Source organism: Bos mutus, chromosome X, assembly GCF_027580195.1.
Source record: "Bos mutus isolate GX-2022 chromosome X, NWIPB_WYAK_1.1, whole genome shotgun sequence".
NCBI lineage: Eukaryota > Metazoa > Chordata > Mammalia > Artiodactyla > Bovidae > Bos > Bos mutus.
Window position 1 is genome coordinate 68921358 of NC_091646.1, and position 26519 is coordinate 68947876.

At 48.5% G+C, this 26519-nt stretch overlaps 2 protein-coding genes across 8 annotated transcripts in view; one reads left to right on the plus strand and one right to left on the minus strand.

Annotated features, from left to right (window-relative positions):
* The window catches only part of LOC102274793 (NHS-like protein 2), a 200712-nt gene that overhangs the window by 163018 nt on the left and 11175 nt on the right, over positions 1 to 26519 (plus strand). For 3 of the 7 annotated variants that reach the window (XM_070365915.1, XM_070365916.1, XM_070365917.1), the window contains one exon: positions 23014 to 25341. In XM_070365915.1, coding sequence (XP_070222016.1) covers positions 23014 to 25341 — 2328 coding nt within the window. Of the gene's footprint in view, positions 1 to 16054; positions 16211 to 19079; positions 19208 to 19513; positions 19710 to 21500; positions 21633 to 23013; positions 25342 to 26519 lie in introns of all 7 variants that reach the window. The other 4 variants (XM_070365911.1, XM_070365912.1, XM_070365913.1 and 1 more) reach the window with 3 other exon arrangements.
* RTL5 (retrotransposon Gag like 5) lies at positions 11250 to 15990 on the minus strand. The gene is made up of 2 exons (XM_070365918.1): positions 12252 to 15990; positions 11250 to 11807 (listed from the first exon to the last, which is right to left on the minus strand). The coding sequence occupies exon 1, from the start codon at positions 15563 to 15565 to the stop codon at positions 13841 to 13843; it is 1725 nt and encodes a 574-aa protein (XP_070222019.1). The 5' UTR covers positions 15566 to 15990; the 3' UTR covers positions 11250 to 11807; positions 12252 to 13840.

The window sequence follows — 26519 nt, forward strand, 5'->3', positions numbered from 1 at the left end:
AGCTTCAGCATCAGTCCTTCCAATGAATATTCAAGGTTGATTCCCTTTAGGATTAACTGGTTTAATCTCCTTGTTGTCCAAGGGACTCTCAAGAGTCTTCTCCAACACCACAGTTCAAAAGCATCAATTCTTCAGTGCTCAGCCTTCTTTTTGGTCCAACTCTCCCATCTGTACATGACTACTGGAAAAACCATAGCCCTGGCTATATGGACCTTTGTCAGCAAAGTAATGTCTCTGCTTTTTAATGCGCTATTTAGGTTTGTCACAGCTTTTCTTCCAAGGAGCAAGCATCTTTTAATTTCATGGCTGCAGTCACCATCTGCAGTGATTTTGGAGCCCAGAAAAATAAAGTCTTTCACTGTTTCCTTCATTTCCCCATCTATTTGCCATGAAGTGATGATGCCATGATCTTAGTTTTTTGAATGTTGAGTTTTAATCCAGCTTTTTCACTCTCCTCTTTCACCTTCATCAAGAAGCTTTTTAGCTCCTCTTTGCTTTCTGCCATAAGGATGGTGTCGTCTGCATATCTGAGGTTATTGATATTTCTCATGGCAAACTTGATTCCAGCTTGTGCTTCATCCAGCCTGGCATTTCACATGGTGTACACTACATATAAGCTAAATAAGCAGAGTGACAATATACAGCCTTGACAACAACGACCAGTCTGTTGTTCCATGTCCAGTTCTAACTGTTGATTCTCAGGAGGCAGGTAAGGTAGCCTGGTATTCCCCTCTCTTTAAGAATTTTCTACAGTTTGTGATCCACACAGTCAAAGGCTTTAGCATATGACTGGATAGTATTCCATTGTATGACTACACCGTATTTTGTGTTTTTTTTATCTATTCATCAGCTGATGCACACAGGTTGCTTCCTCTTTTGGCTATTGTAAATAATGTGGCTATAAATATTCATTTACAAGTTTTTGTGTGGATGTGTATTTTCATTTCACTTGGGGGTATGCCTAGTAATGGAAGTACTGGATTGTATGATGACCCCGTATTTAACATTTTGAGGGACTGACCATTTTCCAAAGCAGCTGCACTATGTTGCATTCCCACCAGCAGTGTGTAAGAGTACCAGTTTTTTCAATCCTCATCAACATTTGTCTGACTTTTTAATTCTAGCCATCCTAGTGGGTGTGGAGTGGGATCTAACTGTGTTTTTTTATCTGTATTCTCCTAATGACTAATGATGCTGAACATCTTTTATGTGCTCATTGGCTATTTGTATATCTTGGAGAAATGTCTAATCAGATCTTTTACCCATTTTTGAATTCAGTTATTTGTCTTTTTATTACTGATTTGTAAGAGATGTTTATATATTCTGAATACAAGTCTTTTATTAGATACATGGTTTGCAAATATTTTCTGGCATTCTGGAGGCCATTTACTTTTATGTATTTATTTATTTATTGTTGTCCACCTTAAGTCTTTGTTGCAGTGCATGGGCTTTCTCCAGCTATGGCAAGTGGGGGCTGCTCTTTAATTGTGGTGTGTGGGCTTCTCGTGGTGGTGGGTTCTCTTTGTTGTGGAGCATAGGCTCTAGAGTGTGCAGGCTTTAGCAACTGTGCGTGGGCTCAGTAGTTGTGGGGCACACACCTAGCTGCCTCGTGATATGTGGGATCTTCCTGGACCAGGGATGGAACCTGTGTCCCCTGAATTGGCAGGTGGATTCTTAACCACTGGATGGCCAGAGAAGTCCAGGCTTTTTTACTTGCTCAATGGCATTATTTATAACACATTTTTTAAAATTTTTAATAAATTCCAGTTTATTTTTTCTTTTGTTATTTGTGCAATGTGTCACAACTAAGCAACTGTTGTATAATCCAAAGTCTCAAAAATTTCTATATTTCCTTCTCAGTTTTATAGTTTTAGTTGTTATGTGTAAGCCTTTGATCTAATTTGAGTTTAATTTTGTGTAAGTGTAAGAAAGAATTCCCAAGTTCATGCTTCTACATGTGGAGATCCAGTTGTCCTAATACCACTTGTTGAAAAGACTGTTCTTTCCCCATTGAATGAATTTGGCACCCTTGTCAAAAATCAGTTGGCCATGAGTATTATTTCTGGATTCTCAATTCTGTTCCATTGATCTATATTGCTATCCTTATGCTGCTGCTGCTGCTACGTCACTTCAGTCGTGTCCAACTCCGTGCGACCCCATAGACGGCAGCCCACCAGGCTCCCCCGTCCCTGGGATTCTCCAGGCAAGAACACTGGAGTGGGTTGCCATTTCCTTCTCCAATGCACAAAAGTGAAAAGAGAAAGTGAAGTCGCTCAGTCGTGTCCGACCCTCAGCGACCCCATGGACTGCAGCCCACCAGGCTCCTCCGTCCATGGGATTTTCCAGGCAAGAGTACTGGAGTGGGGTGCCACTGCCTTCTCCGATCCTTATACTAGTAGCACATTGTTTTAATTACTCTGCATGTGTGCTCAGTTGTATCCGACTCTTTGCAACCCCATGGGCTGTAGCCCACCAGGGTCCTCTGTCCGTGAAATTCTGCAGGCAAGAATACTGGGGTGGGTTGCCATTTCCTACTCCCAGGAGCTTTGCATAGAGTTTTGAAATTGGTGGGAAGTGTGAGTCCTCCAACTTTGTTCTTTTTTTAAGTTTGTTTGGGTCCCTGGAATTTCCATATGAATTTTAACATCAGCCTGTCAATTTCTACAAGGAATTCAACTGGACTTCTGATCCAAATTGCATTCAATCTGTAGATCATTTTGGAGAGTACTGCCGTCTTAACAATGTTAAGTATTTGGTCTTTCCATCTGTTTCAGTCTTCTTTCTTTTGTAAGTTTTCAGTGTACAAGTCTGGCACCACTTTTGTTTAATTTTTTCTAAGTGTTTTATTCTTTTGATGATACTGTAAATGGAGTTATTTTCTTAATTTTACTCCAGATTGTTCATTACACGTATATAACAATACAATTTTTATATTGAGTTCATATTCTACAACTTTGTTGAATTCATCCACTACTTTGAATAGTTTTTAGTGGATTCCTTAGAATGTCTATGTACAGGATCATGTCATCTGTCCTTCTTCCTTTCCAGTCTTTCCAGTGCCTTTTATTTCTTTTTCCTATCAAATTGCTCTGGCTAGAACCTCCAGTACAATGTCAAGCAGAAGTGGCAAGAGAGGATACCCTTGTCCATTCCTGGTCTTGAGGGAAAACTTCTAGCATTTCACTATTTTGATGTTCTTGTGGGTTTTTCACAGATGCCCTTTGTCAACTTGGAAAACTTTCTTTCTATTTCTATTGGTTGACAGTATTTTTTTATCATGAAAGGGTGTTGGATTTTGTCAAGTCCTTTCTCTGTGCCTTGAAATAATTATGTTTTTGCTTTTTATTCTGTTGATATGCTGTATTTCATAAAATGATTTTCAAACATTACAACAACTGTGCATTCCTGGGATAAATCCTACTTGGCCATGGTGTGTGATCCTTCTTTTTTAATTTATTTATTTTTAATTGAAGGATAATTGCTTTACAGTATTCTGTTGGTTTCTGCCATATGTCAACATAAATCAGCCATAGATATACATATGTCCCCTCCCTCTTCAACCTCCCTCCCACTTCCCACCCCATCCCACCCCTCTAGGTTGTCACAGAGCCCCAGGTTGAGTTTCCTGAGTCACACAGCAAATTCCCACTGGCTCTCTATTTTACATATGGTAATGTGTATGTTGCTGGATTTGGTTTGCTCATATCTTGTTGAGGATTTTTGTGTCCATAATAAGAAGAGATATCAGTCTGTAGTTTTCTTGTTATGTTTTGTGTCTATTTTTGTTATCAGGATAATACTGGCCTCATAGAATGAGTTGAGAAGTATTACCTCTTCTTCTACATTTTGAAAGAGTTTTTTAAGAATTGACATTAATTCTTCTTTAATTATTTGGTAGAATTCATCAGAGAAGCCATCTGTGTCTGGGCTTTTCTTCATGGGTAGTTTTGATTATTAATTTAATCTCTTTACTTACAACAAATTTATTTGGAGCTTTTGTTTCTTCTTTGTGTCTTTTCAATAGTTTGTGTCTTTCTAAGAATTTATGCATTTCATCTAACTTGTATAATTTATTGTCATACAATTGTTCATAGTATTCTTTTATAATCTTTTTTATTTCTGTAAGGTGGATTGTAATGTCCCCTTTTTAATTTCTGATTCAAGTAATTGGGATCTTCTCACTTTTATTCTTGGTCAATCTAGCTAATCAAAGTTCTTTTGAATTCTCATTTGATCCTCAGTTTCTTTCTGCCTATGTTTGGGAGACTTGGCCGAAGAGTTCTTGGAGACCTAAGAACATACATATATTTCTTTTATAGTCAAAAGAATAAGTCTTCTTCACATTCCAGCACATGAAGCTCTCAATCTAAACCCCCAAAGCGTACTATTCTGTTCCCTTGGCTAACTGAGGCAGATTCATTGTGAACCAGCCTCTTTACTAGCCCCTGGCTATAGTTCATAAGACTATCACAATCTCAACTGCTCGTTTTAGAAATTAAGCTGCAGCCCTTTTAGTACACTGGCCATCAGCCAAGTATTGCTTATTTCTGAATAAATATGGGGACCTGGGGAAGAGCAGAAGGCAGCAGACCCTGGCTAGCTAGAAGCCCCAAGCAAAGCATTGTGAGTAGACCTGAGGCCTGGTCTTGATAAACAGTGCTCTTTGAGTCTTGAATGGGAACAGAGGCAAGTTAGAAAGGCCAGAGGCCTACTGCTGTTCTGACCATTTGTCTCCTTAGCCATGGCACCCAGACTGTGCTGCCCTGGTTGGCAGGGATTCAGCTGACAGGTGGCAAAGTCAGGAAGTCAGGAAAAGGCATTTGGTGTTTTGGGAAAGTGCCAATTTTGACTGGTGGTCTCGGGTGCATAGCACAGTTGGTGATCTTTCCCCTCTGTGCAAGCCTTAAGTCTGACTGGGGTGTTGGGGTTAGAAGCATCTATTATCTCAGAAAATGTCTTTGAGCCAATAAAATGTTCGCTTAAAGATTATTTCCAGACTAATAGGAAATCTGTATGTGCAAGCAAGTCCAAATTTTAAAAGGGAGCAAAACCCACTGAGATTTCACTGGAAAGGAAGTGGCAACAAATCAACTCTTAGGGATGAGTGTGTGGTGAGCTTGAAATTCAAACCAAGTGTGACAGCTTCAGCCCCACCCTGGGCTGCTGACTCAGGACCAAGAGGAAGAAGGAGCTGCCAGACTTCATGATTTCTGTAAACAGTTCTTGAAAGAGAAACCACACACTTGTCTTTCTGCCAGCCCCCAGCTTCTCCTTAGAGCTTAAAATACAGCTATTGTCTTTTCTGTGACACTATAGGGCAGGGCTTCTCAACTTTAGCTCTGTGGACCTCCAAGCAGTTTGTGGAAAGAATTTAGGGGGTCTATGAACTTGGATGGGAAAACTATTTGATCCTTTTCCACTAATCTCTAACAGAAATTGAGCATTTCCTCAAATTGGGAATGTAGGCAGCAAGCCATAATAGTATTAACAGTATCTGTGACTTTATCTGCAATAGAAATCACAAATATTTTCATATCAGATTACAGTTATTGTATCTCTGAAAAGTTATTTATGCTCATCATCACTTCAAAACTTCTAATCTATAGACTTGCCACTCAGTCTTGTAACTTAATGCATTATTAAAGTAATATAACTAGATCACAATTTCTTAAAAGTATTCTTATAACCATTTCAATATGATTCATTTCCTTTGTAATTGTACGCATTATATTTTATGATCTGAAAACCATATTCTGAGGTCCAGAGGTTTGCCCAAACTGCTAGAGGGACCGATGACCAAAAAGAGGCTGAGACCCTCGCCCTATATCTCGGTGCTCTCCTACTCCACTGGCTTCATTTCTGATCTACAGAACTTTCCTTATCTTACTGGAGGGCTCAAAAGCACTTGTGTGCTAGTGCTGTGACATTAAGCAAATTCAAATTTCCCTGCTGCTTCTCAATCTGCAAAGTGGGGAATAATAACACTACTGACTTACCTACTTATATAGGGTTGTTGCAATGACTCAATGAGTTAATACATGTAAAGCACTTAGTCCCCAACAAACAGTAACTGCTCATAAGTATTAGTTATTTTTATTATTGTTGTTCATATCAATTATCTCACTAATATATATATATATATATGTCAGTCATTTCACCTCTCTAAGCTCTATAGAAAAAGGAAACTGGAGCTTAGAGAGGTGAAATGACTGACCCAAGGATACACACAAAGAAATGGTAGAGTCAGAGGTCAAAGCCAGGTCTGTGTGATTCTAAGGCCAGCAGAGGTCTCTCTTCACCACATGGCTGATTAGAAGCAACTGCCCATCTCCCCCAAACAGATGGAGACCATCAAGGAGGGAGTCGTTTGGGGATGAACAACAAGCTCTGCACACTCCTGATTTCTCTTCCCCAACTTATTCCTACTGTCCACACCTCCAGCTTGATGGGGGGAGGGGGTGCTCCCAGCTCCACTTATATACCATCAGCCCTCAGGGAGATCTCAGATCTCCCCTCCTCCCAAAGTCTACTGCCAGTGCAGCCCCTACATGTGAAGGGGACAAATGAATACCAAGCTCATTTGGGGTCATGAACCAGCCTCTACTCAAGCCTTACAGAGCATTGGAGTTGGGGGTAGGGGAGCAACTGGGGACTCAGAAATGGATGAGCTTGTCTGGGCAGTGAAAGTGGCATCAAGAAGGAAGTAGTCTGGGAGCAGAGGAGATCACCAGTTGGAGTGGGGCCAGGAGTGCTTATGAATTTTTAAGGCAGAGGGAATAGGCCATGCAAAGGGCCAGAGGCATAAAAGAGTCTGATATGTAAGGAAAGAAGAAAGTAATTCAGGATGTCTGGGGTTTGGATTGAATGGAAGAGGGAAGAAGGTTGGCATGGGCAGATGAGATGGCAGTTTATTTATAACCAGATAGTAAGGAAGGCTGCAGCCATGAAATTAAAAGATGCTTGCTCCTTGGAAGAAGAGTTATGACAACCTAGACAGCATATTCAAAAGCAGAGACATTACTTTGTCAACAAAGGTCCATCTAGTCAAGGCTATAGTTTTTCCAGTAGTCATGTGTGGATGTGAGAGTTGGACTATAAAGAAAGCTGAGTGCAGAAGAATTGATGCTTTTGAACTGTGGTGTTGGAGAAGACTCTTGAGAGTCCCTTGGACTGCAAGGAGATCAAACCAGTCAATCCTAAAGGAAATCAGTCCTGAATATTCATTGGAAGGGCTGATGCTGAAGCTGAAACTTTGGCCACCTGAGGTGAAAAGCTGACTCATTAGAAAAGATCCTGATGCTGGGAAAGATTGAAGGCGGGAGGAGAGGATGACAGAAGATGAGATGGTTGGATGACGTCACCGACTCAATGGACATGAGTTTGAGTAAACTCTGGGAGTTGGTGATGGACAAAGAGGCCTGGTGTGCTGCAGTCCATGGGGTCCCAAAGAGTCGGACACAACTGAGTGACTGAACTGAACTGAGTGAGGAAGGTCAGAACCTGGTCCACAAATGTTCCAATAGAAGAAGGAGAGCCGTTGAAAGGTTTTTATGTAGCAGCAACAGGACCAGATTTGCCTGTTCAAAGAACCATGCCCACCCACCCCACAAGCAAGCTTGCAGAAGGTGGATTGATTAGAAGGGGTAGAGACTAGAGGCTGGTTAGACCAACAGGTAGCGCTACTATAAAGAACCTGCCTGCCAATGCAGGAGACAAAAGAGACTAGGGTTGGGAATATCCTCTGGAGAAGGAAATGGCAACCCACTCCAGTATTCTTGCCTGGAGAATCCCACGGACAGAGGAGCCTGGTGAGCTATTGTCCATGGAGTTGCAAAAAAGTCGGACACGACTGAGCAACTAAGCAACAACAAACAAGACCAATCCGGAGGCTACTTCAGTAGTCGGCGGAGAGATGAGGCGGGGCTAAACTGGGAAGGGAGGAGCCTGGAGCTTCTGACATTCCCTCCGGTTCAGCCTCTGCGCTAAGTGGTGAGGAGGAGGTGGGATCAGGACCACAATGGCTGGCGGTGCTTGCCCTCCTCAAGTTTCGTTGTGTTTGGAAAGTCGTCTTCACACCAGAAGACAATCTCTATGAATTCACAGGCTAACACCTCCAAGAGCAGAATAAATAAATAGCCAGGGCCCTACTTTCTGGCCCTGCCCTCCTAGGAGAGTAGCTGAGATGAGGGGCCCCAGCTCTACCCCTCTGCGTGGCAGGCAGGAAGGAGAGAGGGGCCTCGAAGAGCAGGTCAGAGCCTGCCCTCAGTCAAAGGAAATATCCACCCTCCTAAGCCTTTCAGAGACTGTTTTCTTCCAAGTAGGTCCCGCTGTTACCAGGGCAACGAAGAACCCTGGGCTTTGTGTTTCTGTCTGTGGAGTCCCTGGGGAGAAGTGATCTGCGGAGCTTTCCCTAGTCTAGGCAGGAAGCAGGAAGTGCTAGCTGGAGGTGGAGCCCCTACTCCCATTTAGAGATAATCTCTTGCCTTGTTAATGCTTTTCTTCATCCCCTGGGAGGAGCCAAGGCCCCAGGGAAGTCAATTCTGGCAGCCTAGGCTCCGGTGGACCTGGTTTCTCAAGGCCAGGCCCATCTTATGGCACACCTCTCTCAGGAAGTGCAATCTGAGCAAGTGTCCTGGAGGGGGAAGCTCATACCAGGCCATGCTACGTGGTGGGGGATCACTGCACAAATATTTCCTGATCCCATACTACACGCTAGTGCAGGATCTCCAGGCTGGCTCCTGCTCCAGGGAGCTCTATGGGAAGGCTCAGAACCAAACTGGCCACTAAATGTTACCTGAGCTGGTTGGTCTCCAAGGCTCTTTTCTGCACTGGGCTGTGCTAGTCATTAGAATTGCCTAGGGAGCTTTTTAGAAATACAAATTCCTGGAGATTCTGATTCCAACAGTGTGGGTGTGAGTGGAGGGTGGAGGCTAAGAGTTCTGGACGTCTAATTGCTAGACCTCACAGTTGAACTCTGCAGATGGAGCAAGTGACCTTAAGCTGCCTCTTCTGGGCTTTTGTTCTATTTCCTTGTTTGGGGCATGCAAATGGGCTTCTGTGAGATACAACCTGCTCACTTCCACTGGGCAGCCCGGATCCCAGGTACGGCCTGCTGTTTCCTGAGTCCTGCATGCACGCTGTTGCAGCAGCCCTGGACGGTATTAGCATTTCTGGCACCCATGGCACTCTGCTGATTCATCCTGAGCCCCCATCACCTCAGGCCCCCATCAACTTTCAGTTTTTTTTCACAACTTTCTTCTCATCCACATCTTCCCCACTCAGGCTTCTGCAGATGGTTTTGTGAACTTAACTGCAAGATCTCACTGGTGCACCTAGTAAAGGTCATTTCAGCACATCCTTCCAAGCTAGACTGGGAGCGGGTGGCTCCTGATTCCATTTTGGAGGGGGTCCTCTAGTCCTCCAACTTAATGCCATCTGCTAATGCCCTTGGCAGCCTACCTCTAGGTCTCCATCCAGCAGCCCATGTATTCACTCACTTCTTTGTTTATGTACTAAACTGGGGTTGTGATCCTACTGTGTGGATCATGAAATGCTAATACCTGTGCTGAATAGCTGTGTGCTGGGTCCAGGGGACTATATGGATGAGGAAGCTATGTCCTAAGCAGGATTGGGAGTCACACAGGGTCCCAAATCCAGTCAGTGGTGTGACCAGACTGGAATACAGGGCTCTTTTTCCTATTCTCACAGGGCTCCCCACTGCAAGGGTTGGCAAGGCTGAGCCTGCTCTTACTTGCCCCCGCCTCCTTTGACAGGCCATCACGTATGCAATCTGGGATCACCTAGCTCTCCCTGAAATGGCATGAGAAACTCCATTGGGTGCTGGCGACTTTATCTGATCCCCTAAAGCAAAAAGGGGAGCTCCAGTACTCACTGATGCTGCTCATGGCCCCACAGCCTTGTCCTTCCCCAAAAGGGGCAGTTGTCAGCTACACACTCATGCATACTCATCTACATAAACTCAGCCCTGCCACTGGCCTGCTGTGCTCTTCAGGCCCTTCCCTGAAGGACAGAACTGGCTGGTTCTGGAACTTCCAGAGATCGGGCACCTGGTTGCTTTGGCAAAGACCCAGAATCCAGTCAGGTTGAGGCTTGAGCGTGTCGGGGGGCTTTCTTGGGAAAAGGCTTGGAGTATCAGAATTGAGAGAGTATAAATCTGGGAGACACAATGACGAGTCCACCATGCCACCTAATATCTCTGAAATTCAGGTCCCTCAGTTCTAAAAGAAGACACCATTACTTTCTTCACTGAGTGTGGGAATGAAATGTGAAAGTGCCTGGCACATGGTCAGAAACACGCTAGTTTCCTCCCTCTTTTCTCCCTCCTTCCCTTTGTTCCTTCCCCATAAAGAGGCAAAGCAAGCACACATCTGATGCCAGGCTTTGTTTCTCACAGCATGTCTGTACGGTGGTGGGCAGGGCAGGACAGACCCTGTTGGAGGGCCAGTAGAGGGAGGCGGAGAGGGGTGAAGCATCCCTAGAGCTGAGGAATGGGCAGCTGTGGTGCTATGATAGCGCCACTTAGCAGCTGTAAACCTTGGGCCAGGCTTTCTCGTTTCTAAGCCTCAGTTTCCTCATCTGTAAGAGGAGAGTGAGATGAGTGAGATAACGGGTGTGAGGTGCCTGGCAGAGCCACTGGTAGGGACTCCATAAGCGTTCTCACCCACTGTCCCAGGTGGGGAAAATTCAGCTCATGGCTGGGAAACTTGAGCAAATCCCAGAATGGGATTCAGTTTCTTCTGACCCCACAGTCTGTGAGGAGCAGTGAATTCTTGCTGGACAGTGTCTGTGTGGACTTGCTCTGAGAGTGTATTTAAAAATCTTCACCAGCTTTCTCATTGATGTCCCATAGCACCATCTAGTGCCAAGAAGTGGAAGGGCCTTCCCTCCTTCCCCTCTCCCTCCCTCCAAAGTCGTGCGTGCGCGTGTGTGTTGTGTTTGGAGGCCAGGGGGACTGCACTGTTACAGGATGGTAAGGCTAGGTCACTCGTATCTTTATATTAGTGGAGAACTAATGCTGTTTTTAAAGATGCCTAGTCCCTCCACTTCCCTCCTGACAGCTTCTGCCATTCACAGATTCAGTAGGCTGGAGCCCTTAGTTTGAAGGACTCCAAGGCTTCAGGCTAGGGTTGATCCAGGTGAAGTGCCTGGGAAGTACCTAATGCCTCCTAGGTGGTCTTCTGTGCTTGCTCAGTAACCCAGAGAGACACAGTCTTTACACACCCTTTATCTTTTATTGAGGAGAAAGCTTTAGCATACAGAACAATTTCTCATCTTCACAACACAGTAAAACAACAATAACACAATAACACATTGGTTTCAAACGATTTCTCCCCGGGTCTCTGGGAATCCCTGGGCTGCCCTCATACCCCTGCATGCATACGCCCACCCCCACCCACCCCTCTTTAAACCCAAGAAATAGCCCAAATCCCGTAGTTCCTCTTACAGCTCTTGTGGCTGTTAGATCACAATATTGAAGATCTGAGAAAGGAGGGGAAGAGGGTCAAAGGGGAGCCCAAGCTCCCTTGCCACCAGAGGGCCACAAACCAGCTCACTGCTCATCTGTTCTTGCCCTGGCCGAAGCTACATGGGCTCAGGATGAAAAGCACCATGGGAACAGGCAGGGCCTGTGATGAGGGGTCCCTGGAAGTGTGGGTGCAAGGCACCTGTCCTTTGGACTTCTCTGACGGACATGGGCAGCAAGGCCAGCATGTTGACCATCAGCAAACAGAGTCCACAGCCTTGAAGAATGGCAGGCTTCCTTCTGGAACTCTCTCCTGAGAAAATAGCTGAAAAACAGACAAAATTTTCTTTACAAGGTTATTTACTTTTGAACTGGTGGGGATGGGGAAAACCAGGCAATTGACGTGTCCAACACATTAGGAGAAAGCTCAAATGTTATTCTGTCTGTGTGATTACATAGGTGGCAGCCATTTTAAATCCTGCTGATCAAGAGCTCGCAGATCTCAACTTTGAAAAGACATGGCAAGAACACACTAGAAAGAAAGGCAGCAAAGTGTTAAGAGTGTGGCTCATCTGTGTGGTGGGATTCTGAATGTGGCTTTTGGATCCCCATCATTTCCTCTATTTGCCAAATTTTCTATAATGATTATGTATTACTTTTCTATTTGGAGAAGGGAGTAGCCTTTTTAAAAGATAGCAACAGGTTATAGGAACCTGGCTCCACCAATCCCCAGGCTGAGAAATGTGTGAGCAACAGAAGTGCTTCTTACCTCCCACTGATGAATAGAGACCTCACCGGAAACCAGTCGGAGGACTGGGTTTCTCTGTGACTCCTCTTCCTCCTGCTCCTTTTTCTTGCCTCTGAGCTCAAAATCCTAAGGCTGGGCTGAGGTTATCTGTCAGACTCCAGTGAGGAACAGAGGTTTAATTTACTATGTTTTCTTCCGTCTGGCCACAGACACTTTGGCTGCACTTGCCCAGCTACCAGGCCCTGTGCAGGAAGCCCAGTGTGGAGGGCAGTTCAGGCTATCAGTGGATCTGGCTGCCATTCTGTGGCCAGAGTAACATAGTATGTACTTTTCACTGCTGGACCCAAGGCCAGCAGCAGGTCTCTGTGAAGGCCCCTAGGTTAGGACCCAGAAGCCCCAGGAGTTACTAGGAGGCAGTCAACCTCTTAAACCTCACCATCTGCTCAATGCCCAGCATCAGGCTATGGCTCGCCCCTCATGTGAGAGACATGAGGTCATCCCGGTTGCAAAGCTGCAGGAGGCACAGTCTCTGTAGAGAGAACCTTCCTCTCTCCTCTCAGAACTAAGGAGTCCTTCACGCTGGAGTTGAAGAGCAGGCTTTGGACCTCTCTCTCTCTGGCATTCTGGGAAGGAAAGGAACCCCAAGGATGGCAAATCTTCTGCCAAGACCTATGGCTGGAGACTGCAGTCCAAGGCCTGGCCAGGGGAGGAGACCACCATCCCTAAGGAAAGAGTCACTCCTTACAAGGTCAAATTGAAAATTGAGTTGTTGCTGCTGCTTTCTCCTCCTCCTCCCCGACCTAACTGCCTACCCTTTAGGCAATGCCAAGGAAAGGAGTAGGGCATGGAATATTGGGCTGTGTCCGCTAGGGATGCCCAGGAGAGCAGTGAAGTAAGAGGAAAGGGTCCCAGATCTGGTGAGCTCTGAGGCCCTAAGCCCATGGTCTGTGGGAAGGTGGAACCAGCTTGCTCAGTCAGTTGAAGACAGGTCTCAGCTGGGTGATCCATTGGACATGTGGCTTTGCATTCTCTCACTGGGCTAATTGGAGGGCCATTTTCAGGGCCCTCCTGCTGGAGGGGTGACCTGAAGCAAGTGTAGGCTTCCAGGTACGTTTCTTGATAGCATCCTGCTGTCCACCAATTATACCTAGTAAGTGGCTTCAGTGGCTTTAGAAGTTCAGTGGAGCCTGTCTGGGGCAGAGCAGTGAGCCACTGGGTGAAGTCCAGGTTATCCAGCCAGAGGATTAAACCATAGAACACAGTGTGAATTAACACAGGAGAGGTGAGGGCTTGGAACTAGAGGGGAAATACAAGAGGGTGACCAGTTCATTTATGAGAACAGGCCTAGAAACCTGCTCTCTAGATCCTGGCAGGTATGAGCAGAGTGCACACTAAGAGGACAGCTATCACTGCGCCCTCCTTTGCCGAGTGTCACTCCCCAGTCAAGGTCACAGGATGGTCTGGAGTCCTCCAGGTCTTCTTCTGGTTCTGTAGGTCTGGAACTCCCTTAAGTACTGGTCAGTGAATGAGGCAGGTGTGGCAGCGAAAGCAGGGGCAGGGAACACAGTGGAAGGGTGTGTTGTAGGGGAGGGGGCAGCTCACTCCAGCTCTCACACGCGAATACGGCCCCGTGCAGCCCGGTGGCCCCCCTGCCTCGGAGTGAGGCGAAATAGCACTGGGGGACGGCGTCGAATTTGGCGTTGCCCCAGGCGACCTGCGCGGCGAATTAGCGGCGGCGAACTGTAGAATGGTGAATTGATACCTGGAAGGCCCTCCAGAAGTGGGAGTCGATTCTGGTTCCTCCGTCTGCTGGGCTGTATGATGGGAGGCGTCACATCTAGGAAGTTTTCATGATAGTAGCCGGAAGTCTGGGATGAAGCGTTGGCGTAGGTGGGCTCCATCTCCATCAGTTCATCCAGGTCATCATCTTGGGTCTCATCCTCTGTCTCCTGCTCCTGCTCGGGCTCTTGCTCGGGCTCCTGCTCTGGTTCCTGGAGGCCACCCTCATGTTCCTCTTCTTTCTTATCCTTACTCTGATCTTCCTCCTCCTTCTTCCTCTTCTTCCTCATCCCCTCCTCTTCCTCCTCTTCTTTCTCCTCCTTTTCTTCCGCTTCCTCTTCTTCCTCCTCCTCCTCCCCGTCCTCCTCCCCTTTCTGTTTCAGCTCCTTCCTCATCTCTTCCTCCCTCTTCCTCCTCTTCTCCTCCTCCTCCCCGCTGGTCTCTTGTTGGATTGCTCTCACGCGCCTCCGCTGGTCCTTGTTGAGAATCCTGCGCCTGCGTGCCTCTTCATCTTGATCCCCACTGTGGCACTCTTCTCCCTCTTCACCTTCGAGATTACGGTCTGCTGCAAAAGGGAAGAAGATATTGCGAACCCCAGGGAGTGGCATTGGCTTGGGGACACGCACTTTTCTTTCTATCTCCACACACTCGAGAATCAGCTCGTCCAGGTCGGCCATTTCAGTTGACCATAAGAGCTCCTTGCGGAAGAACTCTGATAAGCCTTTGAGGAACTGGTTTTGAAGGCGGCAGTCATCCCAAGACAAGAATTGAGCCAGGAACTGAAAAGCATCTGCATAGCTGCCCAGGGTACAGTCTCCCTGCTTGAGCTTGCGGATGGCTTTTTTTGCCACGCTTGGGGGAATGGGGCCACAGAATTGCTTACGGATTTCATCTAGGAAGCGCGGAAAGTTAGCATGCAGGGGGCTTCCTTCCTGGGTGACTGAGACGGCCCAGTCCTTGGCTTCACCAGCGAAAAAGGAGATCAGAAAGGCCACCCGCTCAGCGCCCCCGGGGAAATGATCCTCATGGTCGGCTATGAAAGTCTCTAGCTGCATCAAGAATTCAGCCAGGTAGACTGGGTCGCCCGAGAAGGGCTCTATCTCAGGCCGCTCCAGCGGCGGCAGAAGAGGCTGCGGGGGCAGCTCCTTGGCCGGAGGCGGGGGCAGCGCCGGCGGGGGTGGACTGGGCATTGGGGGTGGGTCGGTGGGTGCGCCGGAAGTACTGCAATCCTGGATCACGCTAATCAACAGCTCGTCCGGGGCATACTCGGGCTCGGTGCGCGGGGGAGGCCAGCACAGGAAGGGCAGTTCTCCCTCGGGAGCGGCGTCGATCTCACTGAGCGGGAACTCAAAGTTCTCCTCAGAAAGGGCGGGCACCCCGGGGACCGGCCAGCGCATGTAGCTCGAGACATTGCCCCGCAAGGAATTGACCTCGGCCAGGGCTCTGCCGAGCTGAAGGCCCAGATTGGCATTCTCCCCGCGAAGGGCATTTAATTCTTCTCGCAGGGCCACGTTCGCCATGCGGAGGCTATTGAGATTCCCGGCCGCCTCGGACATCAGGACTAGCCGGGGCTCTGGGGCTGTGAGCAGGGGTGGGATGGGGAGATAGGGCCGTGAGAGGAGCCGGGGGCCGCGGCGGGGCGCGCGGGGGGCCGAGCCACACCCACTGGAGCGAGCTCGGAGGGCCTGGAGGCTCCGCCCGGGGCGCGTTACCTCGTCCCGGGGATCGCAAAGGGCGGGCGGCGGCGGGAGCCGGGAGGCGCCAGGCGGAGGAGGCGGGCGGCGAGGCAGCGAGGCGGCAATCGGGCGGGCGGAGGCTGGCGGCGAGGTAGGGAACTGACTGCGGCACGATCTGTCGAGGAAAAATCTTGCGGCTGGCGCGTCCCCGCCTTTTAAGCGCGGCCCGCGCCACCACCCCCCACCCCCGGCAGGGGCGGGTCTTAGGGAACCGCGGGAGCCCACTGGCCGCTGCGTGCCGCCCCCCTCAAACCACCCCCCGCCCCCCCCCGCTTGGCAGCGCCTCTCACTGCCTCTCTCCTTCCCTAGCTGCAGCTAACTCGGGTCGGGAAAATGCGACAGCGACTGCCCACTCGAGGTCGTCATGGCGACAGCCAGTGAACGTGTTCCTCTCCTCGGGCAGGCCCCCGAGTGTAGAGGAGCTGCTTCGCGAGGCGCAGCTCAATCTCCAGAGCCTGTTGCAAGGTACTGAGAGGGAGGGGGGCTGCGGCCAGAGGCCACGGGCCCAGCAGCGGCTAGAGGGAGGCGACGAAGAAAGGACAGGGACCCGCGAGAGAAAAAGAGAGAATAGTAGAAAACCTATTGAAAAACAAAAGACACACTTGCCATCTTTCACCTTCCAAACTACTGACTCCAAAAGACCCTAATTTTAAGGCTGTTTACACCCCTTGCTCCCCCCTTACTTTTTTTCAGTTCACTTGTCTCTGGGGGAAAAGCCGAGACAGAGCCATGAGTCAAGTCATTTACAAAGAACACCAGATGAGAGACTCCAAAGAATGTGGGTCCACATACCCTCAGGTCTTCTCTTGCCACATCACCCAAGCCTTTGGAATTCTGGCACCCGAAGACAAATGAGGCATCAACAGGGTCTCCCTCTCTGGGCTTCACTCTCTCTGCTTTTGAAATAACCTTGTTTATGTGTCTCCTGGGTCACTCCTGCCTCACCAAGTAAGCCCAATACACAGCACTCAGACTTCATCTCATTCCCAATTCCCAACTCAGTGTCTTTGAGGTATACTGATGAGCACCTTGTACACAAAGCTGGGTCCACACAACCAGAGAAACATCCCAGTCATAACACCTGAGCAGTCAGACTGCTCGCACCAGGTGGAGTGAGAAAACCCATACTTTGAAATCAGACAGAGCCAGAATCTGATTTGAATCCCACACCTAACTAGCTGTGTGGCGTTATGCATATTACCCAACCTCTCTGAGCTTCAGATTAGTCCGTCATCTTTAAAATGGGGATTCCAGTTCCCCACATGGCAGAATCTTGTGAGAATTAAAAATAGGGTGTTCCTAAACCAGTTAGCAACAGTATCTGGCAGCTGGGTAAAATGGTACTGATAAAATGCAACATCAACTCCTGATTGGTGTCCTTTGGAACACAGACTGATCTAGACACAATGTTAAAATTAACGTAAAGAAAAAAACAATGTGGTCCCTAATAGATCTTAAAATATGAAAAACATACACATTGACCAGTGGGATTTATCCAATGTAAGTAGCAAGAGGATTAAAACTCAGTGCTATGAGAGAAACTCTTAGGGTGCTGCAAATATCTGGATGGAGATTACAAGGAGCATGCATATATCAGAATTCACTGAACTGCACACTGAAGATTTGTGTACCTTACTGTAGGTAAGTTAGATCTGAAGAAAAAAATACAAATAAAACCCCAGTGCTAGTCACAAGCTCCTTATACCCTCCAGGCACTTATTGCCCCACTCCAGGCTCTTTTCCAAGCAGAGAAGCCCTTCCTCCCTCTTCCTCACTCCAATCCTTACACTTTCTTCCAAGTTCTATGCTTGCTGACTCCAAGAAGACCTTTAACGCTAGTTCTGCACTTTGCATCATTCCCTCCCTAAGCACTCATACAAGGCCCTTTGTACCATCCAGCTCAAAAGGACTTGTATAGTTACAAACTGATTTTCCTTTCATTTACTCATTTGTTCATTTACTCATTCTTCTGCTAATCCCAGGTATATATTTTGTCCACCTAACCAGACTGGGCTTCTCAATGTAAAAGATCACATCTCTCAGAACTCTCAGGTTTCCGGGAGCACCTGGCGTAGGGCTGCATCCGCAGGAGGGCATTTGTTGAATGAACATTAAAAGTGAAAAGAGGTCTTACCAGCTGTCATTTATGCATTACCAACAAAGGCTAACTTTTATGGAGAATAGAAAACTTCAGAGTGGCCACCCAACTGGACAACAGCCATGAACCCCACCTCCCTGCCAGGGCAGTGGCAAGCTTAGAGAAGCAAGATTCCAAGGGACACCGTGAGCCTTGTGTTCTGCTGAGAGGAGCTGCCATGCAGAAAGAGTCAGTGTGCTCTGTGTTACCGCCATGGGCAGAATGAGGACAGGTGGGTGGAAACCTAGGGGGAGGTAGATTTCACCTCAAGATAAGGAAGAACTTTCCATATGCCTGACAGCCCCAACTGTCCTTGGATGGAATGAGCCACCTTGGGAGGAAGGCTGCTTCCCTTCTCTGCAGGCAGGTGTGTGGAGGCTGAAGAAACACCTGGAAGGGCTGCTGAGGAGGAAATGGGAGCCCAGAATGAAACATTGGACCAGAGAACCCTCGAGGCCCCTCCTGACTCCAAGTTTCTATGATTCTTCAAGTCTCTGTTCAAATGTGCAAGCTCTGACTGTTGGTTCTTTAGCCTCACTTCCTTCATTCATTGAATCCGTCACTTAAATAAAACCCATTCAAATCTTCTGCATTCTTCTTATTCCCTGACAGTGCCCCTAAACTTCTCTTTCTCCTCTGCCACTACCTCCGCCTTCCCTCTCTTTCACCTTAGCCCCGCTGGAACTGACATCACCCCCCACCACAGTGGGGCTAAGGTGCAGGGAACCAAGCCCTTAGAGGCTGAGGTAAGAGTTCTCGGCATCCAAGGGAATGTTCAACATTGGACTTCCCAAGGCATATTTCTTTGTGCTTCACACAGGTCATGTCCCTGGTAGAGTTGCGTAAAAACCTAGAGAGCTGAAGGGCTTCAAAGAGAGGGCCTTGGAGCAAAGAGTGGCCAAAGGCATCTGCATCCTGAGCCTCTTCCCTGAGTTGAACACTTACCATGGGGGCCATGGAGACAAAGGCTTAGTCCCCGAACCAGCACAACTCAAATCCATTGACTCTTTTCTCCTCGTAGGAAGTAGGCATTTTTCCATTCCTGAATCCAGAGGCTCAGATGCTGGGAACTAACTTAAAGAAACAATGCGAGTCAGACCTGGCAGCTAGAGCAGGAGCCCCCAGCTTGTGGTCCTTCCCCAGCCTGGCCCTTGGCCGTGGCTCCCTAGAGTGTGTATCCACTGTGCTGTTTTTCAGAAGAATATGAGGAACAGTACTCGGAGGCCAGACTTCTGGGGCAGACCTTCCGCTCTGCTGATGAGGCCCCTGAGCCCACCCCCAGCCCAAGGCTCCAGTCTGCCAGGCGTCTGGAGTTTGTACTGATGGTGAGTTGCCTCTTCCCCCACCTGGGAGAGCCAGCATGCAGAGCTTGCTCCACGCCCTTTGACGGGGGACCTGAAACAACTTTCATTACCCACTGGAAGCTGCTACTTACCTCTGCTCACCAGCAGAGCCATCCTGAGGCCCCACTGAGGTGGGCCCTGCACAGCAGGCATCTGGCCTGGCAGCCTATCCACGCTTTCCTGCCTCCCAGATGAAGCCTCTGACCACCCTGCCTAGACAGCCATCCTGTGGGCACAGCTCATCTCCAGTTGGAAGCACACCCTTCCCATCACCTTCTTTCCCAACAGCCCACAAAATGGCAGCTGAGCGAGGATGAGACTACCATGCAGGGTGTGAGGGCCCCTGAGGCCTCCCTGAGCCTGCCTACCACAGCCGACAAGCAAGCTGCCTGGAATAGCCCCTTTCCTCTGCCCATCCTAGAGGAGAAGCGGTGGCTTCAGTCTTGTCCCACACACTCTGACATCGTGCCCATCAACGTCTCCGGTAGAGTTGCTTAGCATCACCTCTGTTCGCTTCCCTCCATGCCAACTATAGATCATCCTGTCCAAACGCACTGGGTGCTGGGGGAGGGAGCAAGACTTTCTTTGCTACTGGCTCACCCCGCACTGTCAAGATCGTGGATCTCACCAGGGAATGGAGGCATGCTCTTTCTTCACTTTCTACTGGCCCTGCCACGCTAACTGAGACCATTTGATGGCAAAGGAAACTCTCTTACCAGAAAATTCTAAAACTTTATGAATTTGTGTGCTCTTTGGAGCATTGTGGAAACTTAGAGCGTATGAGTTATGTTTGGTTTGGGGAAAGAAAACTTGTGCCAGAAGCTGGGTTTGGAGCACACAGATAGGAGTTTCAGGGGACGTGTGGGGTTCAGGGTGCTGGTGGTAAATAGTAAGATCAGACACAGAGCACAGACCAAGGGCCTTACAGCACTTTGAGTCGTCACTCCGTCTCCTAGTGGGGGTGGGCCTCCTCCTATTGTGTAAGATCAAAGAGGAACCCGGTACTACCTTGAGATGGGAAAAATACTGTACACAGCTCAGCTGGCTTTTTCTCTGGGGACATGTGGAACCCTCTACCGTGCCCATTATTAATTCATTCACCACACTTCACCAGCTATAAGTGGAAGAGGAGGAATGTCAACCATTTCAGGAGATAGGGCCAACAACTTGATGAGATCAAGACCTCCTAACCCAAGGGGACCAGAGGCACCCTGTGCACCAGCACTGGCCTCTGGTGTGCTGGAAAAAGTCGATGAAGATGATAAGGACAGCTCTGGCCACAGGTGGTGATACTCCCTGGATATGAGGTCATCCAATGCCACTGGTGTCATCTCAGGAAATCAGAGGCAGGAAACAGAGCCCAGAGCCTCAGGAGATATACCCAGAAGTGTGAGGGCTGAGAGGAAAAGCTCACAGTGGTGGTGGGCACTTTGTTTTTGAACTTCTACCTTGCCCTCAATGAGGCTGGCCCTGTGATTTGTCCACAGAGCCACTTGCTGGGGAGGCGGGTACCTATGTGTTCATGGGACTGAGAGGGGAGGGTTTGGTTAGCCAGCTGCTGTAAGAGAGACAGTGGTGGGAAGCAGCAAACTTCACTCCACTGCCCTCACCCTGTCCTTGCCCTAGCAATTCCATAGAAGCAAAGGCTGAGCCGGTGCTTTGAAAAAAGTAGATCTCAGTCACCATGCAGGGCGAACTTTGATCAAATGTGATCAGGGGGCTGGAGGGCAGGTTATCTGACTGCTTCCTGGATGCCGGGATGGGGCAATTTCTTGGAGACACTCATTGGCCCAAGTTACAGCATTCTCTGAGAAAAGATTGCAATCAAACAACATCTAGTCTCAACCTGTCTCTCCACTTCAAGGGTTCTCACCCCAGGTTGTACATCTGAACAATCACCTGGGGAGTCTGAGAAAATGCTTCTACCTGGGCCCTATTCCCAGAGTGTTAAGTGTTCTGAGATGGGGTCCAGTTGTTAGAGTTTGAAAAGCCACCCAGTTTATTTCGATATAAAACCAGGGTTGAAAACCACAGCTCTCAGCCACCTAAGACTCACAGGTGACCCCAGGGTGGACCTCTGAAATTCAGCATGCATGCTTTGGAGCTGCGGGTGCCCAGGGCCAAGATGGGAGGGACGGGGAAGAAGGGTCACCTGCCTGAATGCTATTCATTCTCATCGCTACTGCCATCATCCCTTCTCTCTACCTCAGGCCAGTTTCTACCATACTGTGAACAGAAACCAGGATGCACCCAAGTGTCTTTATTTTGGCTACAGGGCAGCAGTTTGATAAACATGCAAGTTTGCGACACTCGTTGTTTAACACAGAGACAGCCGTGAACCCCAAGTCCACCCTGAGGCGGAGGCGGACCATTATTGGATTCTCTAACTATTCCCAGCGAGACCAAGGTGACCCCACCATAGCTGATCCCCCAAACCTTTTCCCTTGCTCACTCTTACCATTTCTGCAACCCAAGTGTTATTGTTGTGACAGAGAACAGGAGTGATTGGGGGAGAGGGGGACTTTGGACATCTTGAAAAAGGCAATATATTAATAGTAATTAATTAAGGATAACCAAAAGCCTTTTGTCACAATGCTTACAGGGCAGCAACTGAAAATGGACAGGAGATCTCCAGGCTAATAAATTTGTTATGTTATTGTTTCCCATTATAAGTAGAATATAGCTATATATGTCAACTTTAGGCGGATAAAGAAGGAAATCATCACTAAAAGTAGCATCTTCACAAAACCATTACTGCCATTAAATGAATGCCATCCAAAGAGCACAGACCAGAGAAATGTGAATACAAATTCTGGCCTCTCCACTTACTAACTGTGAGGCCTTAGCCAAGTTCCCTAACCTCTTTGAGCCTCAGCTTCTTCATCTGTGAATGGGGATGATGATTCCAACCCATGGAGTGGTCGTGAGGATTAGAGTTATTGTATGTAATTTTCCTACCATGTGCCCAGTACATAGTATGTGTTCAGCAAACAGTGGCCGTTATTATAAATTATCATAAGAGTAGTCATCCTCATCGTCATCCTCATAACAGTAATAATTGTTATGTATATGAGAAAACCTTTGGGCGTTTTCAACATCTGAATGGTTTCCTCACATTGTAAGTTATCCTCACTTTCTCCTGTTGCCAATCTAAAAAGCCAAGAATGCAACCAAACAACTTTTCAGCTGTGGCATACTCCCAATGTGCTGCTGGAACTGAAGGTCACACTGCTGTCCTTTATCAGTTTGAAAGCCTCTGCTCTCATCTCTGGAGAGGTGAATGCTGAGGGCTGTCTGTGGTGGCTTCCTGAGCCTGGGGTGAAAACCTGGGGGAAAAAAGACCATGGCTGTCCCACATGCTACTTCAGCTCCAAAAGGCATATTCAAAGCTGGAAAGTCAGAGATGTACATATGTCCCCTCCGTCTTGAACCTCCCTCCTATGGCTGATTCATGTTGATGTATGGCAAAAATCAAACCAATGTTGTAAAGCAATCATCCTTCAATTAAAAAAAAAAAATATATATATATATATTTTTTTTTTTTTTTTTAAAAGTCTTTGGCAGCCATCTGGACAATTCAAGGGCACCCTGTGCCTCACTGTGTGGTGATGGGTAAGGACTCAACTTCCCCAGCATCCTCAACTATGGAAAGGAAGAACCAAGGAATTCTGACCAAGCTATTGGCAAATGCTTCTTGACAAAAAATTGGTGATCCTATCTCTTTGGTGACAGCTGCTGCTGGGGGATCCCTAACCACACCTCTAACATTCTATGTTTACCTCCTCCAGGTCACAGCAACAGCCCAGCAGGCAGTGTGGCCCGCTCTACCACCTCAGACATCAGGCCCAGCCATTCAGTTCCAGAAAGTGTTCATGGAAGAGTTGCACTTGGTCAGGAAGCTCGGTTCCCAAATCTCACCTCACCAGTACTAAGAAATCCTTCTAGTCATCCGGAAGAACCTCCCCAGGCATGGGGTGCCACAAAACCCCCTGGAATGGAGAGCATGGGGATGGTGTACAGCATTCCTGGTTCTTGCAATGGACCAACAGAATCGACATTCTCTGCTTCCAGGAAGGGAGATGCTTTTACCTATGTGACTCCAAGTGCCACCGCTCAGAGCAGTCAAGTCAATGAAAATGGAAAAAGTCCTTCCTCTGGGAATTCTTGGGTCTCTCTGCACACACTGCCACCTCTTGTTCCTAAGGAGGCTGCTACCCTCTTTGTCACTCGTGATATCCCAGCAGGGTGCAGTGGGCCTGCTGGCTACTCTCAGCATCCTACTCAACGAAGCCAAGTATCTGAACGACCCTCCAAGATTGGCCTTCTGACCGGTGGTACCTCAAGGCTGGAGACAGGCCCAGGTGGGGCCAGCAAGTTCCGGGAGCGGTCACTGTCTGTACCCACAGATACAGGTACCATGGATGTGGACTATGAGGAGGAGCAGAAGGCCAGTGAAGCCTGTGCCCTACCTTATGCCAGTACGAGTTCTGAGGGCAGTAACAGTGCTGACAACATTGCCTCCCTCAGTGCCCAACAGGAGGCCCATCACAGAAGGCAGAGGTCCAAGAGCATCTCACTCAAGAAGGCCAAGAAGAAGCCTTCCCCTCCGACTCGCAGTGTCTCACTGGTCAAAGATGAACCAGTCCTCTTGCCGGAAGGTGGGTCAGTACTACCCAAGGACCAGAGGCCCAGGAGCCTTTGTCTCTCCTTGGAACACCAAGGACATCACTCATCCCACCCAGATACTCAGGGTCACCCAGCTGTGCCAACCTTCAAAGACCCAGAAGGTACACAATTCGCCCATCACTGGTATCTTACTGACTGGAAGTCTGGTGACACCTACCAGTCCTTGTCCAGCTCCAGCACTGCCACTGGCACCACAGTCATTGAGTGCACCCAAGTTCAGGGCAGCTCAGAGTCTCTTGCCTCCCCTTCCACTTCCAGAGCCACGACGCCTTCCCAGCTTTCCATCGAGGTGGAGGCCAGGGAGGTATCCTCTCCAGGAAGGCCTACTGGGCTGATGTCACCCTCCAGTGGATACTCCAGCCAGTCAGAGACGCCAACACCCACTGTCTCCATGTCCTTGACCCTGGGCCACTTGCCCCCTCCAAGCAGCAGTGTCCGGGTGCGTCCAGTGGTACCTGAGAGGAAGTCATCACTACCCGCAACATCACCAATGGAGAAAATGTCCAAGTCACGGCTATCGTTTGACCTACCATTGACCTCTTCAACCAACCTGGATCTGTCTGGGATGAGTATCTCAATCCGAAGCAAAAACAAGGTGAGCCAGCATCACTCAGATACAAATTTGGGGGCCAAGCTAGCCCAGAAAACTAGCCCCAACCAGCCAATCATGCCCATGGTTACTCAGTCTGACTTACGTTCTGTTCGCCTGAGGTCAGTCAGCAAGTCTGAGCTGGAAGATGACACTGAGAGCCCTGACTACGCTGAGGAATCAGGAGCTGAAGTCTTCACCTTGCCAGAGAGGAAGATGAAACCTCCCATAGCCGAGAAGCCCCCTCTGGCCCGAAGGCCTCCAAGCTTAGTCCACAAGCCACCATCTGTCCCTGAGGAGTACCCACTAACTTCGCCTACATTGGCTATGACTCCCAAGAGCTCAATTCAGCACGTAAGGCCACTCCCTCAAGATATCTACACAGTGGTGCGGAAATCAAAGTCCTCCAGCTTCCCTGAGAGCAGAAGCCCAGGGGAGTCCACAGCACCCTCATCTCTTGTTTTCACGCCTTTTGCCAGTTCCTCTGGTGCTTTCTTCTCAGGAACACAGCAACCTCCCCAGGGAAGTATGGAGGATGAGGGCCCTAAGGGGAGAGCCCTGCCTGAAAGAATTAGCCTCCAGAGCCAAGAAGAAGCTGAGAAAAAGAAAGGCAAGATTCCACCTCCTGTACCAAAAAAGCCCAGCGTGCTGTACCTGCCTCTCACTTCACCCACGGCTCAAGCGGAGGCCTATGTGACTGAACCAAGACTGCCCCTCAGCCCCATCATCACCCTGGAGGAAGATGCCAAGTGTCTCCCAACTGATGACCACCTGCCATCTGCTGGTACAAGGATGACCTCAAGGCCACAGTCCAACAGCGAAAGGGAAGCAAGTCCTCCAGGTTAGTAAAATGTCTGTGGGCTTTTCCTTTCAATCCCAGAAGAGACAAGAGTGAGGATGGGGTGCCAGAGGCAGAAGCAAATGCCCCCAGATAATGAGCCTGATCCCAAGGCGACCAAATCAAGAGTGGACACCTCTTGAGGTTTGAGTTACTCTAAATTGGTCTCACTGCCCTTGGGATCAGGACTGATCCGGGGGTCGGAGGGATCTCCACAGCAATCAGTGGAGTATGGGACAGTATGGAACAGTCTACCCTGGAACCCCCAGTGGTGAGCTAATGAAATTAACTAGGTCTCAGCACCCTAAGACCTTAGGAACCCATCTTCCTCCTCAGGCAGGCATCTCCTGCCCTAGGAACCGTCTCTCCATCTCATTAGACAGCACTTTTCACCAGCTTCCACTAAATTTAGTTTCATGCATGGGACTAAGTACCCTCCCAGTCTGAGTTCAAGTGCCATGGCAGACTGGCGGGCTTCAAGCAGTGTAATATTTTACCACCAGCAGCTTCTCTTAGTGTTTTCTAGAGGAAAGGGGGCTCACTTTCTTGGATGGTTTGAGCCTATCTCTGCCTGGAACCATAAGACCAAGCTGGATGATATTTCATATCCTTTTTTTTCTTTCTTGTCTCTTTTTGCTTAAACTGTGCTAAAATACATATAATGTAAAATTTACCATCTTAACCATTTTGAGGGCTTCCCAGGTGGCACTAGTGGTAAAGAATCTGCCTGCCAATGCAGGAGACATAAGAGATATGCATTCAATGACTGGGTCAGTAAGATCCCCTGGAGGTAGAAATGGCAAGCCACTCCCAGTATTCTTGCCTGGAGAATTCCATGGGCAGAGGAGCCTGGTGTACTCTAGTCCATAGGGTTGCAAACAGTCGGACATGACTGAAGCAACTTGGCATGCATGCAACCATTTTTAAGTGCACAGGTCAGTAGGTGTTAAGCGCATTTATAATGTTGTGCAACCATCACCCGGAGAAGGCAATGGCACCCCACTCCAGTACTCTTGCCTGGAAAATCCCATGGACGGAGGAGCCTGGTGGGCTGCAGTCCATGGGGTCGCTAAGAGTCGAACGCGACTGAGCGACTTCACTTTCACTTTTCACTTTCATGCATTGGAGAAGGAAATGGCAACCCACTCCAGTGTTCTTGCCTGGAGAATCCCAGGGATGGG

Excerpts from the sequence above, each read along its gene's own strand:
- RTL5 (XM_070365918.1), bottom strand. The coding sequence starts at position 15,565 with ATGTCCGAGGCGGCCGGGAATCTCAATAGCCTCCGCATGGCGAACGTG.